Genomic DNA, 24,515 nt, shown 5'->3' with positions numbered 1-24,515 from the left:
CTGAATGTAATGAAGTCTCCTCCACATACTCAAAGAGTGATTAACTGCAGGTGTTTAATGGAGCTAATTTAATGATAACAATGCTTGAGATTCTGTGTGGAAACAAGGCTCGCAGTAACCAAACAGAGTTGGGTGATTATATAATTTCCATACTTGGTTTTAGAACCCCATACATCTCCAGAATAACTGTCGGGTGATATGGCGTTACTCCTTAAGAGTCAGCTTTGGTAGAAAATGCCACTTTTAACTCATGCCTTCTCAAAATTTCCAGTTTAAACAAGCCTTTTGCAGTACACATCATTTTTCTAAGTGGGTTTAACATAGTAGTTTTGATCCATTTTATAGACTCAACCCCCACAGGGTTCAACTGTGATGGCTGTATTCCCATAGACATAAGATTGACAGGTTAAAAACATGAGGAAAAAGCTGGTTTATGCAAGTACTATTTTCTCTTTGGAAACTGGATAAGAAAGAAGCTTTCAGGCAGTGTGAGGTTTACTCACTTGTTTCTACAGGAAATCCCACTGCTTATTATTTATTCCTTTATTTTCTCTTACTTCCCACCCAGAGCTCAAATGAATGCCACCATGGTGCTCTGTTAACTTCTCCTTTTGCTGCCATGATCCTGTCTGTGAGATGCACAGTTAGTGGCTGGCCTAAACCACATTCATTAGTGTCCTGGGGTAAGAAAGTAAGAGTGCAGTTTATAAGCTGTATAAAAATAAATACCTTTTACCTTCTTAATAGCTTAAGAGGCTTAGGTAGAATTTTGTTAGTGAAATAGAATGAAAATTAGGGGAAGATGTATTTCCCTGGCCATTTTAAGATAGAATAAAGTCTACTGATATATATCTAGCATAATGCAAGGTGAATTTTATAACAGGACAATTATTGATGGGCTTACAGGCAAAGCAGGCACAGAGCAGAATACAAATTCTACTGCACCCTGAAGGTGTCATCCAATTTTGTAAACTAAAAAATTAAAAGTATGGTGTGTTCTGCTTAATGAAGTGCTATGTCACCAAAAGGTATGATAGATTATTGTAGGTTGAATCCTATAGGGTAAGTTGCAAGTGTGTTCTAAAACCCTAGGGGTGGGTAGGGATAACATTCCAGGAAAATGCAAGAATGGATAAATGTGTGAAAACTTGAACTTTGTGGCAAGTCCGGGGCAGAGGACTGGAAATGGGCAGATGAGTCGGAGTCATATGGCAGAACTAAGCAAGCAAAGGGAGGTGTGGCCAAAATACCAAGTCAAAAGGCAGCATTACCCTTGGACTAGGGAAACAATTAAATAAAGAAGGAAGGAACATGAATAAAATAGAGATTTTTGTTTAGACTAATTCATTAACATTGGCTCCTCAGCTCCAACAAATATGCTGTTCTAAGCTAAACTGATTATGAGGACAGATGATGACTGTGGTTATTTTTGTAGATGATGTTGATGATGATGATAATGATGAACTCTAGATAAGGAATATGAGGAAATGTCTTAACTTTATAACTTACCTACTTTAAAATAGTAATTTAATCTACTCTAAAATGGAAAGTTTATTTAAAGGAAGGATAAACTGCATAATACTATCATGGAAAGTACCTATGTTGGAAAGACATTGAGCCTCTTAAGGAGAGAAAGGGGGTCCCAGAGATTATGGGCTTCTAAACTAAATTTCCACATACCTTTGCTCACTCTGACTATGCATGTTATTGCACATGGCCTTTGGAGCATACATACACACACACACACACACACACACACACACACACACAAACACACACACACACCTATGACTATCTTCACAATTGAAGCTGTTTCATCAGTATGAATTGCTTGTCTATATTTGCTCTACCAACAAATCTTAATCATTGTTCCTTCCAGCAGCACGGGGAGAATTTCGCCACCTGCTCCCCCTGTCCTTTGCGATTGCGTGGCATGATATCTGTCGTTGCTATAACTCTTCTCCTTCTGACAGATGAAGTTCAAGGTTTCCCTAAGCAACCGTTCATCCTCCCTTTGGGAAAACAAAATGAAATGAAACAAAAAGGCCAGTGCTTACCTGGGTCTCTTTTCCAGCATATTCGATACAAGCCCACCAGAGTAAACACCAAGACTGTTATAACAATCAGCGCGATAACCACGGGCAAAATAACACCTGAAAAGTATTGGGAACATCGTCAGCTCCAGTGGTGCTGATTGCATACAGATAGACCACACCGGACAGAACATGTGTGCTTTCTTCTTTAAACAACATTTTATCAAACCACTAGTATATTTCAGGCAATAATTAATATGATTTATGGGTTTGCTCTGCTTGTCATTTCTGACATATCCACTTGATGTCACCCTTGTAGCCTTTCTTCAACAGACTACCAAACCTCAGAGAGATGGCTTCCCATCTTCCGGGTGGCTGGGGGAGTAAGGAGAAAGACTAGAGGAAACAGTTCTCTTTATTATATCTATATATATTTTTGTATTTTATTGTAATAAAGTTACTTGAAAAAATACAGCTTACTGGGTGGTTCTAATTCAAAGGCTGAGACTTGCAAATATCTTTTCATCGTGTTGCCTTGAAGATAGAAAATGTGCAAAGGAGCATAAACAGATGGATGAAATAGCTTTTTAGAAAGTCTAAAACATAGCTTGAAATAGGTGTGACATTATTAGCTCTTCAGAAAGAAAGTGGCATTTATCAGTGGGTCAGTTCTTTTTGTGATTCCTTAATTAATGAAATGCTTTTTACCGACACCAAAGATACTCATTTGTACCTCCAGCTTCCCACACGTTCACCTTACTGTTACTTACTATAACTATTGAGTATCTTGAGTATTCTTTACTCAGACTTAGCACATCTGTGAGGTGTTATATTCTTAGACATGTTTATGTTAAAACGAAATTAACTGCAACCGATATGATAAAATTTCATCAAGGTTAAAAAAAGCATTGTTTTTATTATTGGTTGCTGTAGGAATATTTAATTGACAAAGGAAGGCGTACGGCATGATGATTTGCATAAAAGTTATTAGCGTGGAGATTTTGCCTTAGTTGAATACACTCCCATTAAGCTTTTAGTTGCCTCTTCTGGTGATTGCTTACCACAGGACAAAAGTGGAAAAGAAACAGAAAGAGAAATTTAAAAAAAAAAAAGAAAATGGCCACAGTGTGGTAACTAAGATCAGGCTTATGAGGAATTTTTAAGCAGGCTGTAGTGAGGATGACAATGGAGTCACATGTTGAGTAAAGTTGGGAACAGGCTATCCACAGCCCCATTCCTTCATTGTTCTCACTCACATATTCTGTGTGTCTGTTTCCAGGAATGGAAATACATATGCTACTCACTGGAATAGGAGGGGGTGGTTGATGTAGTGGCTGTGATCTTCCCATCCTCAGTATCTGTTATTTTGAGAAAGAACATAGCTAAAGTCACCTTTGATAAATATGATAATCCACATAACCCTCCCTCTGCTCCCATTTAAGGATATATTCATGATTTATCGTTATGATGTCGCAAATGCAAAATTTTCTGTCACCCTGCAAGAGTGTGTCTCAAAAATGAAGATGGATAGTATTTATTCCATAAAGAACAGTGAAGTAGAAGAAGTTTCCATCTAGATACACAAAAATCATACCCTGAATCTGTGAGATGGTTTTTGCAGTTGTTAGCGATGCAGAGGGCGTCTCGGTGGTCTTTGGTTTTTGGTCATCTGGCAGTTGATTGGTACCTGTAGGAAAATCACAAACCAGGCTCAGTTTAGGCACTGAGACTTCAGTATTGGGTTTCTTTGTAGATTTAAACAGTCTGCATTTTGAAAGATCTGGGAAAACACTTTATTTCTGTATAAGAGAGATGCATGAAATGGTAATGCTGAACTTGACATCACGTATTTCTTCTGGAAAGATAGCAGACTTTGGCACCACGTGAACTGGATATCGACATTACGTCATCCGGAGAACTGCCTAAGAAAATGTGAGCAAGTCTCATATTCTGGTCCCCATTTCACAGAACCAAAAGCATGAGGTTCTTGTGAGATGTCAATCTACGATAAACACTAACCACACGTCAGATATTTTTGACCTTGGTAAATGCTATTTTGTCTATCACACATGCTTAACATAGATATAAATGTAGAAAGCTTCTGATTTTATGTTATTTTCCAATGGTCGAAGATAAAAGATCACTACGTAGCCTTTGATAAGAAGTCCAGGAGAAATGGTAGAGACTCCTTGATTTCCCTCCATAAGTTGCTACAACTGTATGAGCATCTTCCATTGAATAATGACTGGTAGATTGTATCATTGATCATGATCTTTTCTTCCTTTAAGGAAAATGTTCTTTCCTTATTTAATCAGAGGACTAAGCAGATTATTATTAATAATAAAAATTATTAAAATTTTAAATATAAGACAACATAGATTAATATATGTGACATAAAGCACTGCATTTCACTGTCTTTGTATCATGGCTGCTGGCTCATCCTTCCACAAAGCTCCCAGAGTGCAAAAGGCCTCAACATCCCTCCCACCAATTCCTGCCTTAGCCAGTGGGCACTAAACAAGACTGACTGCTTCCCTGCACCGACAAATCCATTTTGCTGAGGATCCCGTAGAGGTGTTGAGACCCTGCATAATGGCACCAGAGAGATTGATATTTCTAGGGCTGCCATGGCTCCTTTCTCCTCTGCCACCCACAGCATAGCACACGCTGCATGCTCTGTGGGGGCAGAATCATGTTGGGAGTCGACACTCTGCTTGCCAGGCAAGAGATATGTGGGAAGGAGCTGGATACATGCCCATAGGAACAAAGAGAAATGTCAGGCTAGTGCACAAAGCAGGGGGGAAAACGAAAAAAGGAAAAAAAATATTAAGCAAAAGTGCAGGAGCTAGCCGAGAGCTCTGTACTGTTAGTTTTGTTTTCCTGTGTCAAGGGCTGTGTGGGGGTGAATAGTCTTTTGGGTGTTTAGGTACAGGACAAGATGGCTTGCTGAATAACCAGTGCTTGTTCAATTTAGAACAGCTAGTTTTCAAGACTCCCTATACTCCCTCATTACCTCCTTATTTTCAGGCCAAGGGTGGACTGAGGACTCTTTCTGATTCAAGCTACGCCACCCCAAGCTTTCTGTAGAAAAGCTGATTTGATTGTCCAGGGTCAGTGGTTACCACTGTGAGTCAAAAGATTGCTTTGATAACATTCTTAAGTGAATGGTCAGGGCGGGTGAAGTAGAAACTTCCAAGTTTCTATTTTTGTTTTTCCTGTAACTGGAATTCTTAAGAAATCTTTTCTGACTGGAATGATGGCTCAGTGATTAGGAGCTCTGACTGCTCTTCCAGAGGTCCTGAGTTCAAATCCCAGCAACCACATATTGGCTCACAACCATCTGTAATGGGTTCTGATGCCCTGTTCTGGTGTGTCTGAAGACAGCTACAGTGCACTTATATACAATAAATAAATCTTTAAAAAAAACAAAATAATATCTTTTCTGAATTCAACACCACACACACACACACACACACACACACACACACACACTCCTGTGACTATAACAGAGGGATTCATAGTGTGATCTGATGATCTTGAGCTTCATTTATTGTGTGAAAAATGTGCCACTGCAAATTTCTACCAAAATACCATGGTCAGGGAAGGTCCAGATGAAGACTAATGCGGTAGGTAAGAACATGGTTCTGAAAGCCAGAGTCAAACTCTAACTGCAAAGCTTACTTCCTGTGGAGACTTGACAAGCGATTTAACCTCCTTTTGTCTGATTTTCTTACATGTAAATGGGGCTAGAATAGTTTAACATTATATTGTTGCCATAAAGATTAAATCGACTAGGAGAATAAATGATCCTAGCATAGTTATTTTAAATTATATAACATTATGTAATATAGGCTATATGATATTGTTATAATGTATGATTATGTCTTTTAGGAAGGTAAACTTTTCAACCAAAGACAGTTTGTCTGATTTCCTAAAAAAATTCAGAGTATAGCCATGTGAAATTGACTTTTCAAACATCTCTGTTTCAGGTGCCTTTAAAAAAAAATGCCTGGAGAAGTCAGGAGTGGGAGAAATTAGAACTCATGCCCTTCTTAGATCACGTGTTTGCACTGGGTCCTGAGTTTCGTGATTCTGTTGGTTAGTGATCTACAGAGGCACTCCATCACAACTTAAATGACTTCAGGTCAAAATTCACATCAAACTATGTGAAGCAAGTTCTCTTAGAGCCAAATCTCTTGCACTGAAATGTGTTTGTGTTTTTCCCATACGTGCTGAGAGAGGCCACGTTCTGGTTTTGAGGACAAGGTTTCATTATACATCTCTGGCTATCCTGGACTCGTTAAGTAAAGGAGATGGCTCAAAACTGCCCCTTCCTCTAGAGTGCTGGGATCAAAGGCATGCAGCACGATGTACACGTTTTTCCTGTAAACTTCATAAGTCGTTTGAACCTTCACTAATAGAAGACTTCAATGGTAGCTGAAGAAATCTGAGTTTGACCTGAGAATTGTATTCAAAGGCCTGAAGTTATAGAAATGTAGGTGGCTGTGATTCCCCAGGCTGGATGAAAGTCTGGCCAAGGTGACAATGCCCACCACTTCCTGAGAGCCTTAGATACCTTCCAAGATTCTTTTGGGCTGGAGGATTCCCTGATGACCCTTTAATAACTTCCTAAGCATGAATGCCAATCAAGGAGGCTTTTGCCCAGCTCTCCTCTTCTGCCCTCCCCCAACTTACCTTTCTGCTAGTGGCTTCTCCAGCCCCCTACTACATTCATGTATTTATTATTATTTTTATACAAGCGCATAAATATATAAATACAGCCCATTGAGTCCATTTAATGTTGCCTGTATGTTTTGGTGTTTTCCACTTGGTATTAGATAACAAGTACAGGTGCTGATGCTGACACTGGCATCCTGATGTTGAACATCCTGACACCCAAGGAAGGAATGAAGTCTATGCTGGGCTCTCCTTATCAGAAACGAAATGGTGGATTAGAAAAGCAGCCAGAACAACATAGTTCAGATGAGGGCTACTATGTACTATGCTTGCAATTGGTGTAGCTCTGTTGACAGAGGAGAGTACAATGGTAGGAATCCTAGAACTTTCTTCCAGCTTTAAGAATGTAGATTCTTGTCAGATGATGCTTTGCTTTTTCACAGCTCTTTTGTGCATTTTCTGGAGATGTCTATGTTACCAGTAGAACATCAGAGGGGAGTTTTTCTGCCTTTACTTGGTTTAGATAGATTTCTATTCTCCTCAGAGCTTACCTTTGTAAACTGGGACAATTTATACAGGAATGGGAAAGTTTTACCCCAAAGTCATTCACTTTACTTTGGGATATCAATGTGACTAACCTGAGATAGTAACATATGCTTACCTGGACATTATTATGAATTGAGATCTATTCACTTTGGATAACTCTATAGAAATTAATATTAAGGGAGGGTTTCCTCTTCCTTAATCAGTTTAAATAGTTATTAAGTGCCAGGAATTTGTGCATGAGATGCAAGAAAAAATGAAGCATGATACTATTATTGTATATGTACCAGGTAATTTTATCCCTAAGGAAGTATATTTAATCTTGTGTTTTAAGAATGCGAGATTCTGTGGTTCAGGGAGATAAGTTAACAAGTCTGACAGTAAGAGAGAGGTAAAGTAAGTTAAATATACTCTAAAACCACTTTTATATCCCTTCTATTCTGTCCCAGGATAAACAGATTCTAAAGACTATTCTGTTTGTTCATAAATCTTACATTTTTACAAAGTGAAAACCGAAGCCCAGAGAGGTTAAGTATCCTCTCAAGACCACACAGTAAGTAGACTGGAGAGCAGGTATTTCAATGCAAGTTTAGAGCCAATTACTTATTTTGATGATATAAAGCCATAAGCTACCAACTCTAGATAGCTTACCGTAGGCGTATTGCTAGCATGAGTGGATCCTCACTGAGTAGAAATGTCAGGATTCTGCCACTATAAGATAGGGAGATCAGTGGAGAATACTCTGCACAGAGTGCTGCATTCCTCACTTTTTAGAGCTTCCTGGAGGTGAGTACAGCGTGGTTTCTCCTATCTAATGGTCTGAGGGATGGTCTTCTTTAGTTATTACTTCTGCTTTCCTACCAAGTTTAATGTCCACATTCCAATCACATTGCTAAGAGTCTAACTTGAAGAAGGTACCGTGGAACCCTTATAAAGTGTGCTGGACACTGGAGACCAGAGATATTACTGTGATCGTTGCCCATATATGGCATATACCGAGGTCAGAGGGCAACCTTGGGTGTACGTCCTGAACTTCTATCTTGTTCGGGACAGGGTATCTTGCTTTGCTTCCCTGTGTGTCAGGCTGTCCGGCCAGTGAGCTTCTGGAGATTATTCTGTGTCAAGCTCCAATTTCGTCACCAATACACTGGAATTACAGACATGAACTGTGGCATTTGTTCTCACATGGCTTATGGGAGACTGAGCTCAGCTCCTTAACATTAAGGCCTCTGAGCCATCCCCTCAACCATTCTTCTGTGCTGCCTGATGCCACCTCATCAGAGTCCCTGGTTTCTGTGTCAGAAACCCGGGTTGCTATGACCTTGAACTTAGGCTGCTACACTGTCAGCTTGCTGGGAGCTTGTTCAATGCAAGGTCACATAAACTTTCAGGCTCCAAAATCCTTCCAAATACCTTTATGTACACATATCGTATTAGCCATATTTATCTGGAGAACTGAGACAAACAGTTGTGTTTATAAAATACTGGAGCAAATGATATCTTTTCCTTCAGTATAGTTGAGACATTATATTACATTATACTTTCACTCAGGGATGTTTTAAGCAGTTATTAATATTTGAGAATTTTATACAATGTATTTTGATCATATTTACTCCAACTCCTCTCCACAATTCCTTCCAGATACAGCCCCACCTCCTTATCCCCACAACTTCATTCTTTAAAAATAACCCATTGATTTCAATTTGCATTGTCAAAAAATCAGTCAGGCTGGGGCCATCCTTTGGAGCGTGTTCTTCCTACCAGGAGTCTCAGGGATGAGTTCTCTTGTCAAAGGAATAGAAAGCTCAGCTTTGAGAATAATAAGGCTAAGAAAAGGCAAATTACAGCATTGCTTAGAATTGCATTGTTATATGATATTATGTCTGTACCTCTAGGGAATCCATACCCCACACAAGGTTTTAATGGCTCCCCTTATGTCTCCGTTAGCTCTGAGCTCATCTGAAAATGAATAGGTAGAATAATCTGGCAGTTCGAAGTTTTGAAGTTCATTCCTTTGATGAACTCGATCTTTTTTTCTTAACTTCTTCTCTTCATTCAGGAAAGTATGTGCACCTTAATTGACCATTTATAAAGTTGCCTGAAGTTCACCTGGGATGAACCACTTTATATCTACATGGCTGGTAGGCTATTATAGCTATTTATAACATCGACCAATCTCCTTAAGTGACCTTTTAATGGTAGGCTAACATCTTTCTTAGTGTTATAGATAATGGAAATAAAATGAATGCTTATTGAACTGTCTTGGTTGGTGGTAGTTGATTAAATATGCAATTCTGCATATTTAGCATGGCATCATATTCAGTTTGAAGCCCTTTTGGATATTGTATCTTTGACCATTAAAGTTTGACTTTTTTATGTTTTAGAATCTGTCCATAAGTTCTTCATGTTGCACATGCATGCAGAAGCTACCCATTGCACAGTAACTTATTCTATTGAGTAGAAAGTACAAACATGTCTTCTGACCATGTGATTATCTTCATGTTAAAACATGGAAAAGCACATCACTCACTGAACCATCCCAGCCTCATTTTCTAATTCTGTATTAACTAAAGGGCACAAGGAATGAGAGCTTTAAGATTTGTCATCTGCAAGAGTAATGGAGAAGGAGGGAAGGTCACAGTTCTCTACAGATGCAGAAGGTCAAAGAGCACTTGGCCCCATCTTCTTCCCTATGCCAAGGGGCCCCTTACAGTTTCTATCCCTCCATTACTGAATGTTAATTCAGAATAAAAGTCAGGTGTCCAGACGTGGGAACTCCTTGGCATTACCATTTCATGTTTTATCTGTTATTTACAACATCCTTTTGAATGTCAGGACCAGGCTTTGTGTAAAAGTAGGTGAAAGCATGTACTCCTTTGAGAGGACACACGGCCAATACAGCCAGAACTGGGGAGCAATATCTGTAGGTATGGTTCCTTCCTCAAGGCTGGCTTTGCTTAGCTCTATCATAATCCCCAGGCATACCCTGGCTATCTCTAGTTTCAGCTTTTTAAGCTCAAAGCCTCCTGGTATTTAGTTATCTTGTACTGTTCTCTAATTCAGCTTGTTGGCAAGCTTGCATATGTGTGTATATATGTATACTCCTAGCTGGTCTCACTTTTGGCATATTCTGATGAATACTCTTGGAAGAGAAAATGAACTTACCTGATATTTCTGTTGTCCTGATTGAACTCTGATTCTCCGCTTTCAAGGAAAAATAAAAACACTAAAATTAAATGTTGAATATAATACCCGGTTTTACAGTTCTTTCAAAGGTAAGTTTTGTAGCTATCAACTTCGTTTGGATTCATTTGTCCCCCAGGTAACAGATTCATGCAGCTATGTCATTGCAGGAAACCTCAGAGCAAGAATCAATGAACTTTTCTTAATTTTTAAGCAACCGTTTTACCATGTCATTGTCACGGATACAAATCATTGTAACTTCCTCTAAAAGGACCGAATTTCTTAGGCTCTGTGTACTATAAAATGTCTGTTCCAACTTCTAAGCTCTGCTTTTCAGTATGAACTCAGTTATACACAATACCCAAGGAAAGGGTGTAATTGTATTTTTACAAAACTTTCTTTAGAAAAATACACAGGGGTTCATATTTTGATTCTCTAGTTTATAAAATCTCCATATAGGATATTTTTTACATAATTTTTACTCATGGAATACCTAGATATAACAAAATGAAACATAAGTACTTTGATTCCTGTGTGGAGGGGGGTATCTTAGGTTCATAGACACAGGGTTCTTCCAGACCCGGGTTTTTCTTGTTCTTCGGTGTGCCTCAGGGCTCTCTCAAGCCGCCTCCCTAAACTGCCTCTGCACACCTTTTCACACCAGTCTGCACATGACTTTTTTTTTTGCTCCACTTCAATTTTATTACCACAGTAATATTTACTCTCTGCTTGAAAATTTGCTCATTGTCTGATGGATTGTACCTCCCAGAGAATAGATTTCCTGTCTTCTACAGAGCTGTAATTCCGATACCTATTACCAGGACGGGCCATAGTATGCCTCTAGTAGATGGGAAAGAATAATGGATTGTAAATTTGATATTTATGAGAGATATTATTCCCATCTTTCAGATCTGCAAATATTAGCTGGGAGAAATTAATTTGCTTTCTTAAAGGTGGAATCACAATGACAGTTCAGGGCTTTGGTTCCAAACCCATCTACTCTTACTGCAATAGACGGTTTTTCGCCTCTTAAACTTTCTAAGTATATAGCTTATATAATAAATTCCTGCTTCTGATAACTCATTAAAATCCTTTTGAAAGTGGCATAATGATGATTTTGAAGATGCAGTTAAAATATTTATTAACAGATAGGATTAAAATACAAGGAAAATCAAAACCCTTTGTTCCTTTTATTAATATCAAGTCCCAATCTTTCCTACTGATAGACTTGTTTCAGAGTAAAAAATTTTAAGCTTGCATTAGACAAAACTTTCAGACTCTTCTTTATTTGAATTTTTCTTAGCCTCCAAAATGCATAATAATTTTTGTGAAAGTAACATAGGTAAGAAGGGTAACTGTGCCCTGGAACTTTTCTGGAATATAAAGAAACACATCAATTCATCTTATTATACAGCATAGACTGAGGTCAAGGCCCATACCAATATTTGCACAAGGGAGGAATAAAATATTGAGGTCAACATTCTACATTGTCATATTTTAATCAAAAAATAGGATATGGCTAGGCATACTGGCACAAGTTTATATAATTCCAGCACTTGGAAAGCTGAGGCAGGAGGATCACAAGTTTGAGATTAGTCTGAGCTCCTTAGTGAGATCATCTTTCAATAAATCAGGATGGGTATAACTTAGTGGAAGAGTGCTTGGCTAGCGTGCTCACCTGGCTTTGATCTCCATAATTCCAGGAAAAAACAAAAAGCAAAACAGAATGTGTGTCCCTTTCTTGAAGTAGAGGGAATAGTTAGAAGACAAAAAACTGTTTTAAATGTGCATAGTGTTCAAACCTAGACTCAGTGTGGAGAATATTAAACCTCAGTGCCAATGGGTGCTGTGGCATATGACTAAATGTAAGTGTCTCTGGATTTTATTTATAACTGTAAGGACACATATGTGCTGTCAGAAGGCCACACTTGGATCTCTAGAGGAAATGAGGCAAGTCACATCTCAAACGCATATGGGATGCTTTTGCTAATATCTCACAGTTGGAAGATCAGTCAACGACAGAACTGTTGAAGTCTGTTGTTGAGTTTTATTCTGTGCTATGAAACTGTGGTCTTGACAACTGCAAATATACTTCCAAAGCTCAGCTTAAATGCTATCATTTCAATCAGGAACCTTACCAGCAATGTAAGAAGTAGCTTTGCTGATTTCATACAAGAGACTGTGTTTTCAGATAATAAACAGTAGTGTCATGAACGTGATGCTAAATGCAGGAGAAGGAATAGAGAGAGCTATTTTTATGTATGATTGCCTATTTCTACTGTAAAGTAAGTTATGGCCAATTTACATTGTATTATTCCATAGTCTGATACTAAGACATGTGATTATTTTTGGTTTGTCTAAACTAGGGCATGTGACTAAGATGGTTATTGTTCTGTGGATTCCTCCTGTTGGTACCCGCAGCAGATGATATCAAACAGCTAGCCAGAAAAAGGAGAAAGTTATGGCTAAATCCTCGTGAGCGACTCAGGTAAATGGAACGGTTCATAAAGTAACATTGACTCAGATAAAGTAATGTTTTCTGAGTTGTCGGACAATCCCATAGCATGAGATGGATTCTCTATAATGGTTTGGAAAGAACGTTCAATAAGAGTGTTATTTCCTTTCATTTTAATGTTTATAAGGATGTTATGTGAATGAAAATTGTGTGAATGTGGTATGTATGTGCATGGTATGTGTGTGCATGTATGGTGTATGTTGTTGTTGTTGTTGTGTGTGTGTGTGCTGTTTTGTGTTTCAGTGTGTGCTTGTCTGTGTTTGTGTCTATGGAGTTTAGAAGTTGATGTTGGGTTTCTTGCCAATTGCTCTCCTCTTTAGTTTTGGAGCCAGAGTTTCTCATTGGTTGACCTAGAGACCACCAACAGCTAGAATGACTGTGGAGCAAACTCAAGGATTAGCCTGTCTTTGCCTTTGTCTTAGCCCGGGGTAGAGGCATATGCAATTCTTCCTGGATGTTGAGGGTGGTGCTATAGATCTGTTCCTCCTGCTTACACAGCAAGTGTTTTACTCAGTGAGCGATCTCCTCACTCCAGATTTATTCTTTTAAATATTCTCTAGATGGAAAACCCAAGACTCGGAGGAGCTTCATAGCTGACCAAAGGCCACAGCATAAATAAATGTTCATATTTAATATTTTTATTGGCTAAGCATTTTGAATTATGACTCATTACCCATACCCACTAACCCAATTTGCTCATGCCGTGTTCAGAGACACCACTGTTTGCTTTAAGACAGGTGTGGCACTCTGAAGAAAAGAGACTTGGGTGCAGTCTATTTGCATGGTCAGATAGGAGCACCTCTAAAACGTCTACTTGGTTATTGTGAATCGGCTCTGTTTTGTATAAAAGTAAGCTATACAATAAACCGTAAATAATCAGGTGATAAGGACATTTATTTGGGATTCTATTCATTGAATGTTATCATTAAAAAGTAGATTGCATAATAGTTATAGTATAGATTATTAATGATAACATTTATAAATGATAAATAGATTGCTAAATATATTTCCTATTGTATGTAGTGTATTTGCAATTTACCATCAATCCATAATCTTGCTCCCCATTCTCTTTCCTCAGCTGTGTCAGACTTCATTCTTGAAGAGGGAATAATGAACTCTCTCTCTCTCTCTCTCTCTCTCTCTCTCTCTCTCTCTCTCTCTGTCTCTCTCTCTCTCTAATTTCTGGCCACATAGAGACTGTCTCTTTCCAATCTAGTTATAAACACTGAGTTCACTTCTCCTACTACAATATCTGCTGATATTTTTACATGACATCATGATCTACACTTAAGAATCTTTGCCCAATTGAATTAGAGTTTAAGAAAACGATCTCAGAGATGTCTCATAATGTTTTCAATAATTTACGAATGTGTTCTCAGCTGTGTTCTTGGCGGTACTTGTGGGCCACAAGCCATGCATTGGTCTCTAATACCACTTCCTTCTGTGCTCTGTATGTTCTTCTTGCCTACCTGTGCTCAGACACTAACAAATTGACCACAGTTGTAACTACGTGGGACAAACTCCCTAAGAGAAATCAAGGCAGGCGTATTTTGGCTCATGGTATCTGAGGCATCAGTCCTCAGTTACTTGACTTTGTTGGTTTCAGCTGTGCTGAGGCACCATGTCATGATGGAGCATCATGGAGCAAGCTGACAAAGGTCACTTCAGCAAAGCCACCATAAACATAAAACCCCATTGTGAGGCAAGAGCCCTCATGAGCTGGTCACCACCCAAAAGTCCAACCTCTGCTCATTGCTATGTGCGGACCAAGCTTTTAAGATAAGAGTTTGGGGGATATATATGGGACCCAAACCATAATATCACAGGGAGTGAGAAAAGAGAATGTCACATTTTCAACACCTTAGTCCCAAACTAGAGACCTGGGATGAGAAGATTAATGGATTTATATGTAATACCAGTGCATTTCAGGTTTTGGTCTACATAAAAAAACAAACAAAAACCCCTCAGCTATTAGCATGTCTTTTGAACCACGTATCAGTGCCCAGGAAATTATTGCTTTACAGAAATGGCGAATGCTTGACAACAAAGTAGGGAACCCTGAGAGCCAATGCACTGCGATGCCTGTAGATCAGGGAAGGCTTGAGATCTATAGCACGTGTCTTGATGAAAGTACCAGCATAGCCAAGATGGATCAGAAGGAGCAGACATTGATGCACAGACACACAGGACAAAGGTGTCATGAAGACAAAAGCATATGTGTAGCAATGGGGGATGGGGAATTGGGGGTAGCAACCAAAAAGTCCCAGATGCCAGGAAAGAAAGAGCCTCTCAGGACCCCCCCAGGGATGACATTAGCTGAAATAACCAACAAAGGAGAGGGAGAACCTGTTGAGACCATAAGCAGAGGTTAGGCATGGCCTCCTGGTTGAGGGATGGGGCCACCCTAAAAATTTTAACCCAGAATTGCTCCTGTCTAAAGGAAATACAGGGACAAAGTGTGGAGCAGAGACTGAAGGAAAGGCCATCCAGAGACTGCCCCACCTGGGGATCCATCCTATATGCAGACACCAAACCCAGACACTATTGCTGATGCCAAGAAGTGCTTGCTGACAGGAGCCTGATATGGATGTCTCCTGAGAGAATCTTCCATATCTTGACAAATACAGATGCGGATGCTCACAACAAGCCATTGGACTGAGCACAGGGACCCCAGTGAAGGAGTTAGAGGAGGGACTGAATGAGCTGAAGGGGCCTTATCTGGCATCCATGGGAGGGGAGGCCCTTGGTCCTGTGAAGGCTTGGTGCCCCAGTGTAGAGGAATGCTAGGACAGTGAGGCGGGAGTGGGTGGGTGGGTGGGGGAGCACCCTCATAGAAACAGGGAAAGGGGTAAGGGATAGGGGGTTTGCAGAGGGGAAACCGAGAAAGGGGATAACATTTGAAATGTAAAGAGATAAAATATCCAATTTAAAAATGAAACAAAACAGAAAAAAAAGTCAAGAGCATATGTAATATACTACAAGCCAAGGTGTGTAAGAGCAGCCAGCCACCAGTAGAAAGGGAGAGAGATCCCATTCTAGGCTGCAACACTGAGCCCTAATGCAAACTTGACTACAGACTTTCTGACACTAGAATTGTGAGGGGATAAATTATTGACTACGGTCTTTTTATACAGCTGCATGTACATACCTCTATGAAATGGATGTGTGCATCAGCATTTAGTGTTAGTAAAGAAGAAAGGAGTTTGAATCATTCCTCTGCTATACTATCATTTTACCAGTTATTAAATGTGAAGGCATATTTGTACAATTGAGTTGGGTGTGTCTGTTTATTTTTACATGAGGAGTTGTCTTTAGTACTATAGGACAAAGCGTATCTTCAACATTCTTCAGTTGACTGATGTTTAAGTTTGATAACTATCATGTTATACCTGCCACCATTTATTAAGTACATAGAGCAAAATGGCAGAATTATGCATAAGACAATTTCAGAAATTGCTTAAATTCTGACCTAATCTCAAGCCAAAAATCATTTTTCAAATTTTAAAAGTTAATTCAAGTCAGTAACCCAAAGAGGAACTTAAAAATCAAAGTTCCTAACACAACACAACCTAAAGAGATAGTAATTTGAAATACGTATGTTAAAATAATGTTGGAAGAAAATATTGTCCTTTTTCCATAGTTATACTATTATGATTCTATAAAAACTCCATATGTACACAATGTACCACATATGTACCACAACAGCTCCCAGCAAGCTAAGTGTGTCTAATGCAGTGGTTCTCAATCTGTGGGTGGCAACGCCTTTGGTGGTTGAACGAACTTTGCAGAGGGGCCACCTAAGATAATTAGAAAACACAGCATTTACAGATGATTAATGGTTACAAAATTACAGTTATAAAGTGGCAACAGAAATAATTTTATGACTGGGAGTTACCACAACATGAAGAATTATATTAAAGAGTCACAGCATTATGAAGGTTTGAGAGTCACTTCCTTCATAGTCAAGGTTACTGTGAAGAATCACAAAGTATTTCCCTGGAACTAAGAACAAAAGCTTTCTTGAATGGGATATGAATACAGTCATGCATCTAAGCCTGGTGATTGGAGGAAACCAGAAATTCCCACCTCCATTCACGTGAACCAAGGACCACAGACACAGTTCATACACAGAAGTGAGCCATGGTGGATGGCTTTATACATTAGAGGGACGGGGTGCTCTTGGCAACCTATGAGAGCACTAGAGTTTATTTAGATTCCTGGAAATTCTTATTCCAGGGTATTCATTGGTTATCCACTAGCTAGTAGAGTAATTTCCTTTGTATAATATATCACATTTAGTGTCATCATGCAACTGTTAAAACTTTCCTGAACATTAATTAACTAATGGTAAGTTTTCAAGGTTAGGATATCCATTCATTCATATTTTCTGGTTTTCATTCCAAGGATTTCTATTTTTTGTAGGTAGTTTTGCAGTTAATTTTGTTTTATTGAAAATGTTTGGCATGCTTCCTCAACTTTCTTCAGGTTTAAGTAGTTTACATTTCAACACTCCAAATAATAAACTCCCTTTCCCCTAACACACACTTTCTGTTTTTAAATAGAATGCCTGAAATTTCAAATGTCAGATTTTATTTCACAACAAAAGAAATTTCTTCTTTAGTTGGGGAATGACCATTTAAACTCTGAACCATTATAACTGGAAGGCGATTCTGTTTTGTGAGCTAGCAAAGGGCACAGCGGGTTAGGTAATCTTTGCTCTAACGAGAGATGTACACACATTATCTAGCTGTTTACTGGAGCCTAGGACTGACATGTATCACGAACGTTCTCGTGTAAGCGGCCTGTCATCAAAAATGTCTCAAAGTCTAGACCTTTTCATAAAGTGCTGGTGAGACGTTTCGTGTGCTGACTTAACTTAAATGACTCTATTTAAGCCTCAAGTTATTTCTTCTAAACTTTTTTTTGTCTGACGTTAACCCAACTCCTGCAATGTGGGGACATCTCCCATTTTTAAACTCTCTATTTATATTTAAAGTTTATTTTTTTAAAAAAATTCTGAATGTAGTTGGGGCATATTTTAGTTCAATATAAGACTTACTTTTTTTTTTTTATAAGAGAAATGTGTAAGCCACTTCGTGTCATATGGTGTCATTTCTGTCACCATAGTACTTCATTTAAAGTTAAAGAGCCGGACATTTGTATTTAATTTCCTGTGTATTCTTTTTCCTCCTTTTATCAACTCCTTTTGGATTGGCATTTAATGAAAAACTCATTTCAATTATATGTACGTGTATGTCTGTTTAAGGGTATGTGCACATGCGCACATGTGCACATGCGCACGGCGCTTCGAGGAGCCAGAGGAGGGCACTGGAGACCCCTGGAGCCGAGGTCTGAGCTGACTGGTGCGGGTGCCAGGGATGAAAGTTCGTACACAGACAGGCCTGAGCCATCTGTCCAGTGCCCGACTGAGATTTCCTTTAGGATAACAAGTTGTCCGTTACTGAGCTTACAACAGTATAGTCACATCTCTCCACTCAGAACTCATGTTGTTACATTTATAATGTTCCGCACATTATTTACGTGTATGTCTTGCCTCAAACATGTCATTCTCTATGGGAGAATCCGAAGTGAGGTAAACGCCTTTTGTATCCACATTAGTCTGTCACTCCCAGAGCTCTTTCCTGAACTTCTGTCTGGTGCTCTTTCTCTCTTGCCGAATGTTTTTGTTCATAATGAAATGTCTCAGCTCCGCATGTCTGTAAAAGTCTCCACAGAACGCGAGGGTGACAGTTTCCCCTCAGTAGGGAAGAGGTTCTCTGTTGTTTTCTGGCAGGCATTGTTCCCAAAGAAGCCCTGCTGTCATTTCCCATGGTCTTTTACTTAATGCATCTTTTTTTTTTTTCAAGAGCTTATTTCAAGATTTTCCCTTTATCTTTAGTGTGGCTTCGTTCCGTTTTTTGTTTTTTGTTGTTTTTTGTTTGTTTGTTTGTTTTGTTTTGTTTTGTTTTGTTTCGTTTTCTATTTTGTGTTCATCGTCCTGAATCTGCCTGTCTGTTTCATTGTATTGGGGAAGTATTTTTTGCCCACCTTTATCAGTCTTTCTTCCAGCAGTTCAGTTACACGCATTTGGGTCTTTGGGTCACTGGGGCCCAGAACGTTTCAAATGATTGTTTCTTTCCTAGGTTTTCTTTGTAGTATTTATCTTCTCTGCTGCATTTTAACTGTAGTTTCTCCTACAGGGTCATCCTCCTCCTCAACCTCCTTCAGCCTTTCTCGAACTCAACCACAGGGGTCAGCAGCTTCTGTCCATTGGTTGGGTGCACATTTCTGCATCTGACTCTTTCAGCTGCCTGAAAGGCAGTCATGATAGGTCTCTTTTTGTCAGCACTCCATAGCCTCAATAATGGCGTCAGGCCTTGGGGCCTCCCCTTGAGCTGGATCCCACTTTGGGCCTGTCACTGGACCTTCTTTTCCTCAGGCTCTTCTCTATTTTTGTCCCTGCAGTTCTTTCAGACAGGAACAATTCTGAGTCAGAGTTTTTGACTGAGTGATGGCAACCCCATCCCTCACTTGATGCCCTGTCTTTCTGCTGGAGGTGGGCTCTACAAGTTCCTTCTTTCCATTGTCGGGCATTTCATCTAAGGTCCCTCCCACTGAGGTCTGAAAGTCTCTCACCTCCCAGGTCTCTGGCACATTCTGGGGTGACCTACAACTCCTACCTCCCGAGGTTGCCAGTTTCCATTCTTTCTGCTGGTCCTCAGGGCTTCAGTCTTCTCCCCCACCCCAATACCTGATCGTGTTCTCCTCTTTCTCTTCTTACTCCCTTCCCATCCAGGTCCCCCCTTTCCCCGTAGGTGATTGTTTTCTTCTCCCTCCCAAGTGTAATGAGGCGTCCTCACTTGGACCTTTTGGTTTGTTAACCTTTTTGAATTCTGTGGACTGTATCTTGGGTATTTTGTACATTTTATTTTTGGCTAATATCTACTTACTGTCATATCACCTTCAAAATCATGACTTTATATTTTACTCATCTACCTTATTGTTGTTTGATTTCAATCCATTAGTTTCATATTTCTTTTTATTACTTTTTTACTTTACTTTTTTTTTTAACCTCAGTTTCTTGAGATTGGTTGCTTAGACAATCAAATCTAAACCCCATTTTCTTTCCATGCATTTTGGAGTTATAGATTTCACTAGAATTTTGTCTTAAATGCAATACTGGATAATCTTTTAACAAATTATGTAAAATGTTGAGCCTTTCTAAAACCAAGTCCATGATACATTATGTAGGCCTTGTCCATATGAAAAGTATTAGCTTTCTATGTGTCCATTAGCTTGTATATCCATTAGGTTAATTTCTTTCAGCAGTCTTTGTGGGCTCGAGTATCAGATTTCAACATTGCTTCCATCAAAACCTTATTCTAAAAAGCTTGCAAATAAAAAAAATTATGCCACGAAATTAAACAGATCTAAAGTCTAAATATCTCGACAAGCAGTCGAGAACAGTTATAATTTTCTTGATTAGGTTTATTCCAATATATTTTGTTATTCTGGACATGTTTAACATTATTTTGTTTTCTTAATTTCCTCCAGAGGTCATTAGTCATCAGTGCAAAACAAAAATCATAATTGATTTTATTTGTTGATGATGTGGCCTCTACATCTGCTAAACTCATCTCTTAACCCTGGCATTCGTTTCAGTCTGTTCTTTTTTGTTTAGGATTATTTAACAGACAGACCCCATCCTCTCAGGTCAGAGCTGGTTTCCCTTTCTCTTCCCTATTTGCATCTCTCTTCTTCCTCTCTTTGTCCAGTTGCTCTGGACTCTGAGCGCTCTGTTTAAGTAGTGGGACTGGCATCCTTGCTTAATTCCTGGGTTTTGACTGAAGGCGGAACCTTTTTCTCCTTAAGTCTGAAGTCAGCCACATGCATCTCTCTTTTCTACATCCATGGTGTTGATGGAATTTCCTTTTACCCACTTCATTGAGAGTTTCTTTCATGAAGTAGTGCTGGATTTTGTGACAGTTCTGTTTGCGTTCATTGAGACGATTACATTTTATGCATATTTTGTCTTGGAGTGCAGTGAGTGTTTTCTGACTTGAAGTACCTTTTGTTCTATGAACAAGGCCACTTAACATCACACATTATAAAAATATGAGACCTAAGACTTCTAGCTCCAAGCTAATGAACAGTTCAGTAAAAGGAACTGATATGTTTTTAGAGCAATGAGTGCTCCCAGTTTTCCCTTCCTGTTGCTACCATAAAACACAGCTAAGGAATAAAGGGCTTATTTTGGCTTTGGAGGGTGTGGTCATCTGACGGAGGCAGTCGCAGAGCCCCAGGCAGGAACCTGGAGAACTGAAGCAGAACTGAGGTGCTAACTGACTTGCTTCCCTCAGCTTGCTCTCCTACCTTCCTGAAACTTCCCAGACTCACCTTTTCAGGGATGGTACTGCCCACAGAGCTCTGGGCCCTCCATAACAATCAGAAAAAAATGCTCATAGAGATGCCCACAGACCGGTTTGATGGAGATAATTCCTCAACTGAAACTCCATTTTCCCAGGCCACTCTAGTTTGTGTCAATTAGCAAAGTATATTGGAGATGGACTTAAGTCATTTTGCCCTTGGGACTCAGGGGCAGAGGGCTATGCTCTGAACATGTATACTCTGAATGTGAACTATTCCTTGCAAGCTTTGACATTAAACACTAGGTGACCATCTGACACTATTTTGGGAAATGATTGGCATCAGAGCCTCACTAAAGTAAGTTGGTACTGAGGTCACGGCAACTCCGATTTCATTCTATCTCTGCTATGGGATGAGGACTCCTTCCCCCACCCATACTTCCAGTGCTATGTTCTGCCCAAGTACACAGAACCAAGTGTCTGTGGATTGGCCCTTGGGACACTGAGCGAAAACCCCATCTTCCCTTAAATTGTTTTGGTCACGTACCTGTCATCATAATAAAGAAACCTGGAAAACAAAAAACAAAAACAAAAACAAAAAAAGCAAAAAAAAACCCTAAGTAAAAAGCAAACCAAACCAAACAACAAAATACAGTATCTAAAAAAGCCTAACACCACACACTTGTAAGCAACATGTGCCTTCCAATTCTGTATGTGTGTGTGTGTGTGTGTGTGTGTGTGTGTGTGTGTGTGTGTGTACAGTATAGAAAGTTTTTATCACACATTTACCAGTTGTTCTGTGATGACAATTCATAATAATAGTCTGTTATCCATTTCCAGTCAGATATTCTATTATTTTTAACAGTGATAAAATGTCGTTGGATTGATCCCTAGAACTGAATCTTGCTATCTAACCAGAACATTGTCATACCTACCCCAAACTGCTCTCCCCTTCAGTTTCCTGTAACTATTCTTCCTTTGCTTCTGCGTGTGCATCTTTAAAAACAAATTGAGACAGAGTCTTGCTAAGTTTCTCAGGCTGACCTTAAATACACTATGCAGCCCTGTGACTTAGAACTGGACTTCCTCTCGCCTCAGCTTCCTATGTTGCTAGGGTTTCAGGCCTGTACTTCCAAGATCAGAGGTGTGAAACCTCATGAGAGTCCACACATAGGCAATGTCATAAAACATTTGTATTTCTCACCTAGGCCTATTTCAGTTAGTTTGATGACCTTCAAGTTCTTCCACACTGTCACATTGGTATGTTTTTTTATCTTCATAAAGTCTTAATACTCTTTAATTTCATATACATTTCAACACATCTTTTTTTAGTATGTCATCTGTTGAAAGGCACTGATAGTTGTTCTCCATCTTGGCTATTGTTAGTGTGGTCGCAATTAACATGGAAATAAGCATATATACCCTACATACAGGTCTCATTTCTTTGGCTATTTCTATCTCTATATCATCTATATTATCTCTCTCTCTATATATATATATATATGTATATATATATTTCCATATACATTTGTATATATTTCCATATACATATGTATATAGAATTACCAGATCATATGGTAGTTCTATTTTTAATTTTCTGAGAAACCATCCTTATGGTCTTCCACAGTATTTGTACTAATTTATATTTCTACCAACAACCCATCAAGGTTTCTTTTCTTCCGTATCTCACTAACATTTTTCACCATTTTAATAAAAGTCATTCTAAAATATGATGTCATATCTCATTATGATTCAAAATGAGTTTGGATTTTTGGCTCTCTCTATTCTCTTATTGAGGCGTGTCTAAGTACTTTGCTCATTTTCTCAGTATTTTCTTGCAATTGCGTTGTCTGAGTGTCTTATCTATATTTAATATTAACTTATTAAATGCATGACGATTTCAAGTTAGAAGGTTTTCAGCATCTATAAAATATTACCGTTTCGTCTCTTTATTTATTCAGGTGATTTTTGTTATCTGTGATTTTATGGTCACACCCAAGAAATTGCTGCGGATTTTATGAACGTCTGCACCCTCACCTCTTCTAGATTCATAGCTTCATGTCTTTTGAAGTTGTGAGCAAGACCATGCTGATGCTCTGTTCTTTACCCTGTCCTCTTCATTAGAACTCACTGTTGGCCCTGAATAGACAAGAGCTTGATTCCTCCTCTAATGCCTCCCAAGTCTCTTTCATTGCAACCTCCACATCTCCCCTTTGTTAGTCAACCTAAACTCCTCTATGTTTGTTTCTCAGCTTCTCTTCTGCAGACATCATGTGTTTTCCCCCCTCTATTTAGTTCTCCCTGTTAACATCCAAGAGAGTGTCTTGACTCTAGAGAAACTTGCAGAATCACCATTGCTTCCTTTTCCTCCTTCTGTCTCATTATTAAGAACCCATCCATTCGTTATTACCAGGTTAGCATTTACCTCCTGTGCTGTCTTTCTCAACCACCACTAACTCTATGATGTCATCGTCTAGTCTCCAACTGTAACTCACGAATGAGAGTAATGGTGACACACGGGTTTTCTTTCAAAAGAGGGTTCACGAGTAAACCCATTAAACAACCCCACATTTCTTTACAATTTCAGAGGAACGAATCAATGATGATTTCTGTTTTTAAATTCTATAATTTTGGGAGCATGAAAGAGCATGAAAGAAATAAATGCGATTCAAAAGGAATGCTGAAAGTTATAGAGATATCTTACTTAAATTCTGTCTTCTCTAGAGTAGGTAAACAACAAGCCTCATCAGATCTTTCCTTTCTTCTAAAATATGCTGGCCTTTCTTTAGATGTTAGGATTGCGTTAGATGCAAGTCCTTTTATAGCCATGACCTGAAGAATTATTAGCCATAAACTTAAGGTGAGAGGAGAATTACCAGGCTCTGACAGTTAGCAATCTGAGGGACAGGGGTACTTGGAATAATTCTCTGTCATATTTTGTATAGGATTCCTTCATTAAGCAAAATAGCCCCAAGGTTCAAACTTGAATATTACAGCTGTAGAATATATTTAGAAACTTAGCTGTGTAAATCCACGCACTTTGTTTTTTTGTCAAAGCAATTTTGATTAGTCTATATCCTCATTTCCATACTAGTTTTGTATATATATGAATTTCTTAAAAATAATTCTGTCATGCTCTAAAGACTCTTCTGAAATATAAAGGGTTGTTTATCAATTTAGGAAGAACTCTTCAAATAC

The 24,515-nt window shown here is 38.9% G+C and overlaps 1 protein-coding gene across 2 annotated transcripts in view; it reads right to left on the bottom strand.

Moving 5' to 3' along the window:
- The window catches only part of Emcn (endomucin), a 79,914-nt gene that overhangs the window by 10,276 nt on the left and 45,123 nt on the right, over positions 1 to 24,515 (bottom strand). Inside the window, 4 exon segments of one of the 2 annotated variants that reach the window (NM_001004228.1) lie at positions 2,058 to 2,153; positions 3,338 to 3,391; positions 3,628 to 3,720; positions 10,419 to 10,457. In NM_001004228.1, coding sequence (NP_001004228.1) covers positions 2,058 to 2,153; positions 3,338 to 3,391; positions 3,628 to 3,720; positions 10,419 to 10,457 — 282 coding nt within the window. 2 annotated transcript variants of the gene reach the window in all.

This window comes from Rattus norvegicus, chromosome 2 (assembly GCF_021556685.1).
Source record: "Rattus norvegicus strain SHRSP/BbbUtx chromosome 2, alternate assembly SHRSP_T2T, whole genome shotgun sequence".
NCBI classification, from domain to species: domain Eukaryota; kingdom Metazoa; phylum Chordata; class Mammalia; order Rodentia; family Muridae; genus Rattus; species Rattus norvegicus.
The sequence above is the reverse complement of the archived record's forward strand: the minus strand, read 5'-3'. Positions and strand labels throughout refer to the sequence as shown.